The 5,192-nt window shown below is 43.6% G+C and overlaps 1 protein-coding gene across 1 annotated transcript; it reads right to left on the reverse strand.

Moving 5' to 3' along the window:
* Window positions 1–2,713: 2,713 nt before the first annotated feature.
* Window positions 2,714–4,870, reverse strand: LOC120640017 (zinc finger BED domain-containing protein RICESLEEPER 2-like). The gene is made up of 4 exons (XM_039915919.1): window positions 4,601–4,870; window positions 3,917–4,162; window positions 2,958–3,857; window positions 2,714–2,833 (listed from the first exon to the last, which is right to left on the reverse strand). The coding sequence occupies exons 1-4, from the start codon at window positions 4,868–4,870 to the stop codon at window positions 2,714–2,716; spliced, it is 1,536 nt and encodes a 511-aa protein (XP_039771853.1).
* Between the last annotated feature and the right edge of the window lie 322 nt (window positions 4,871–5,192).

Genomic DNA, 5,192 nt, shown 5'->3' on the forward strand with positions numbered 1-5,192 from the left:
TCTATCATACACAACATATAAGTTGATACCAAATAAAAGTTGTTATGCACATAAGTTGTTACTACAGCAAGCCGATATGTACACAGAAACAGAGCAAATTGTAACATAAGCTTACTACCAGTTTACAAACATCGTCAAAACATATGTAAGTGCGATCTAGTTTTGTTCATCTCATTGCGTAGAATACAACAGTGTAATTGGTTCTCGAACCGGAGATAATATGAAAAAGATAAAATATTTTTCGGACAAGCATCATTTGAATAGAAAAACATGTAAGAGGAGGGGAGGGAATGAGGGTGCAACAATGTCTGCATAGGACTAGGATGGCCGGAGGCCTGCTAGGCTAAACCGTCGCGAGCTAGCGCTCTAGTGCAATAGCTCGCGTGTTAAATCTTTTCTATATATATATGTGTATTATGTTGGACATTTATGGGCTTGACCCATTTAATTTTATTTGCAATTAAAGAATTAAGAGCCCACTAATAAATGTTGCGGAATCAAGTGCTTAATCCCGTATGGGTATTTGAGGTGGATCTCAACCGAATTAAATGGTGGACCTTGTGTACATCCCTAGTGAAGCTAGTAAGAGAAGATTGGTGAGCCACACACACACGCTCGCTCTCCTCATCGCGCCGAGGCTGTGGACGTGGCAAAGCTCGGCCAGTGCGGTGCGAAGTGCTGAGATGAGAAAATGTTTTGATATTGAATACAATAATTCTAAGACATTAAACATGTGACCATTTCTGGTGAATCATGGCCATCAAAGCCTGGTGATCTATGGTTGTAGTTGACTCTCATCATCGTACATGGGATAGCGGGCAATCATATTTTTGGGGAGCGTAACAACGCTATTGCTCGCTCCTAAGTGACTATCTTGTCTACTTCCTGGTAGAAGGTTTTTGGAGAGCGTAACAACGCGACTGATCCCTCTTGAACGACTACCTCATCTACTTCTTGGTGGACTCCCTAAACGACTAGGTCGTCTACTTCATGATGGCCGTTCGTGGGACTGCACTACGAACATCTTCCTGCGTCGAGGTCGTACGGCTACATCGAACAAGGCTAGTCGAATAGCATGTCTATTCCAGCTGGTAACAGCACAACCAGTGCCTCCGGCACTAGTCTTGTCCCCGGGTACAAACTGAAACTTTTGTGTTTCATTCTGGTTTTTATTAATTTTTTATTAATCCTGAACACAAGCACATGCTATGTTTCACTCACATTAGTCATGGAAATATTACTGAATTATATGCTTAAATTTTGGAATTAAAATATGTCAGAAATTGCTTAGTTTTCTCACAATCCAAAATACTAGTTTTGTTGATAGGCTTTTGGTTGCTAATTGTGCTGCAACAATTAAACCAAATGTTTTTGATGGTGTTAGCGGCTTATATTATGGTTGACGGCAATGAACTTGATGCATACAACAGAGGGGGAGCCCGAAAAATTCATTCTAGAGGAAGGGAGTGCGTTCAACGCTGCTGATAACCTCTTCCGAGGCGACTCATAACGCTCTTGCTAAAAACCTTGTGGACACATATATCTGGCTCAAGACTGTAGGGATATATGGGAGATGCTCTTAATAAGGCTCAATATGGAGTTTCTGATGCCAACAGTAAGTTGTATAATATGGAGCAGTTCTTTGACTACAGGATGGTTGAAGACTATTTTATGGTAGAACATGCTTGTGAGATACATGTGCCCGCAAAAGATCTCAAAAATTGCATTAAAGACACTCCATGTGCTACCTGACAAGTTTGTGGCGGGAGGTATGATCTCTAAGTTGCCACTTCTTGAGAGATTTTGCTACTTCACCAAAATACAAGGGACATGAGTTCAGCATCGATGGTCTCATTGGAACTCTTGATGTTGAAGAGGAGGCAAGAGAAAAAGATGCATGTGGAAAAAGGAGTGGTTGGGGTTTCGAGCGCCAACTTTGTTCAAAAGAACAGTTCCCACAAGAATAAGAAGAAGAAAAAGGGTGCTTACTTTGTGTGCGAGATTCCGGACCACTTTGCTTGTCAGTGTCCGAATTACCTCGCCCTCTAACCAAACCAAACAAGTAAACACCACTTTGCTTCTCAGGGTCCTAATTACCTCGCCCTCTAACCAAACCAAACGTACCGTAAGTAAACATCCTACCTCGCTCTCTGTATAGATGGCCAAATGGGTCGGCACGACCCGACCCAGCCCTAACCCTATGTAACACGGCACGATTAGGTACGACACGATTAGGCACGACTAATTAGTCGTGTCATGTCGTGCTGGCACTGCGTGCCTGGGCATCGACCCAGACACGGCACGACTAAGAGTTAGTCGTGCCGTGCCGGCCCATCAGCACGGCTAACCCATAGGGTTAGTACCGACCCAGGCACTATCCATTAAGTAACATCTTCATCAGTTCTAAAAATCATGCCAAGTTCAAATTTTTTAACCAAAACACACAAAACAATACACAGCACACAAAACACAGATTTTAAAAGTTTGAGCTGGTGCAATGGCTGCCTCATTAAAAACCTATCTAGGTAAAACTCACACCTCGTGAGAAACCCTAGATAGGAAAAGGGTACAACCCAGCTTAATCAAAGTTCATTATTACATAATTCAAATGTTCCAAGGTCCAAGTACACAAATACATAATCAGTTACACATTCTGACCATCAAGATACATCTCACCAAAAGCGTCTTCAAGGTCCTTGTCCTCCACAGAATGCTATGCTCTTGCATCACCAGCCTCCCAGTCCTTGATGCAGGAAAGCATCTCCACCGTTTCTGGAGCCAATAGGCGGCGACGCTCCTCGATGATCCTGACAGTAAGACTTGAATGCAGATTCTGAAGATATAGTAGACACAGGCACAGACAAAACATCCTTAGCTAAGATGGAAAGAACTGGATAGGTGTGTTTGTGGTCACGCCACCAATTTAAGATGTTGGAATCATCATCAAACATGTTAACATTGTCACTATCCAAGTAGGAAGATAGTTCAGAAGCAGTAGCAAGGGCAGCACCACTTGTTGCTGCTTGCAACAATGCACTGGCAGAAGTTCTTCTAGATAGAGAGGATGGAGTGGGTGAAGAGTTACCAAAACTGGATGAACTAGCACCAATAGAACTAGCACCATCATCACCAAAAATCTTACCCCAGGCAGCTTTTCTCTTACCAGAACTCACTAGTTGTGAAGGCCTTTGCATTCTCACTGCACCAAACTTCTCATCATATTTGTTAAACATGCTAGAAAGTTGAGCTCTTACCTCAATTAAATAAGAAGAGTATTCAATACCAGTGAGGTTAGAAACTACAACTAGAGCTTTGCTGAAACCCCTTACCTTAGCTCTAGGATCCATGATGAATGCAATTGAGTAAAGTATAGGTATGTCCCTCCAATACTTAAGAAATTTATCTTTCATAGGAACAACCACTGATCTAAGCATTGCATCATTTTCATATTTGTTTAGGTGTGCAGCAATCTCAATTATGTTATGCAATATTAATGGAGATGTAGGATCATATACAGCAGACAGTGCACAAGTTGAATCATAGAAGAGCTCAAGAAATGTCAAGATGTGTTCAGCAATATACCAGTGGGACTCTGTCAGTAGCATAGGCTCACCTGGTTCCCTTGGGTAGTGTGTCTGGATAAACACACTAAAGCTCTGCCTATGAGGGATTAGATGCTTAAGCATGATATAGGTAGAGTTCCACCTCACATCCATGTCTAAACCAAACTTCCTTGGACGCTCATTTACAGCAATGCAATAGGTTTTGTATGCTGCAATGCGCTGGTTAGAAGAATTCAAGAAAGAAATTGTTGTTCTAAATGATTCCAGGTAAGCAGATATCCTCTTCAAGCCAGACTTCACAATAAGATTAATATGTGGCAAGCACATCTCTGATGCAAGAACAGAGTACCCACATAACCAGAAATTTGAGGAGATAAAATGTTCATAGCACTAGTATTAGCAGATGCATTGTCCAAAGTAACAGATACTACTTTTTCAGTTAAACCAAATTCTTCCAACACAGCAAGCACACGCTCAGCAATGTTGTCACCATTGTGGGAAACATCAATGAGCCTCATCTCTAAGATCCGCTTCTCTAATTGCCAGTCAGCACTAACAAAATGAGCAACCACACTAAGGTAGTCTTCTTTAGCATTACCCTACCAAAAGTCAGATGTGAAAGCAACAGAGGAAGCAGCAGCCAAAGTATCCATAACTTTACTACGACGATCAGCATAGTACTTGGCAAGATCTCTAATGGTGGTTTGCCGTGAGACACTAGCAAACCGAGGGTTATGTGCAATTTTAATGTACTCTTCAAAAATTTCAGAATCACCAAAACCCAGAGGAAGATCAAGTCTAGCAATCGAACGACAAAGCTGTGTACGTGCAACCTCGGGACTGTACTCCCAGTGTCCTAGAGTACCATCTGGGTTGAAAGACATCAAGGACTGAGACGAACGACACTTTTGCATCTTAGCAGAACATGCTAAAAGATGACGCTTCAAAGTTCCAGTGCCAAAAGTAGACAGAGCAGCATAGACCTTACCACAATGCATGCATTTAGCTTGGAATCAGATTCTCTTACCATTCACTACCTTGTAGATCTTCTCGTACTCATCCCAGCCATCAGAGGTGCATGGCTGGTTCCTCTTGGCGCCAGTGCTCTCGGCGTCCTGCTCAGCACCAGCACCGGCACCGTCACCGGCACCAGCACCGGCACCGGCAGCATCACCATCAGCACCAAGATCGATAGGTGCATCGGCACTTTGGCCAAACAGTTCCTGCTGCCCCGCGAGCATGTCTTCTTCATCATCTCCGACCCCGTCCATCAACCGGATCTCGTCGTTGCCAGTCATTTCCTCCATCGCCAGCGTCTAGTTCCTCAATGGCACTGATGAGAAAGAAATCCAGAAGAAAATGCGAACAATCAGAATGAAATCAACATAGAAAACAAAAAAGAACAAGAAAGAGAAGGAACAAACCTTTTGAGTCCGGAGCACCAGAGTCGCCGATGAGGTGGAGCAAGTCCGGAGCACCAGAGTCGACGTCGGGAGTACCAAGGCTCCGGCGCTCTAGTTCCTCGATGGACTAGGCCACTAGGGTTAGGGTTAGGGTTTCGGGACGGAGAGGCGGGGATGAAGAGGAAGAGTTGTGCCGTGCTCGGGTGAAGCCCAGCGGCGGCGGATG

The sequence above is a fragment of the Panicum virgatum genome, chromosome 7K (assembly GCF_016808335.1).
Source record: "Panicum virgatum strain AP13 chromosome 7K, P.virgatum_v5, whole genome shotgun sequence".
In the NCBI taxonomy this organism is placed as follows: Eukaryota; Viridiplantae; Streptophyta; class Magnoliopsida; order Poales; family Poaceae; genus Panicum; species Panicum virgatum.

Excerpts from the sequence above, each read along its gene's own strand:
- LOC120640017 (XM_039915919.1), bottom strand. The coding sequence starts at position 4,870 with ATGGAGGAAATGACTGGCAACGACGAGATCCGGTTGATGGACGGGGTC. Across the intron at positions 3,858-3,916 it reads CTCCTCAAATTTCTGGTTAT|TCTGGCTTGAAGAGGATATC; the intron begins GTGGGTACTCTG and ends CTTATTGTGAAG. Across the intron at positions 2,834-2,957 it reads CCTACTTGGATAGTGACAAT|AATCTGCATTCAAGTCTTAC; the intron begins GTTAACATGTTT and ends CTATATCTTCAG.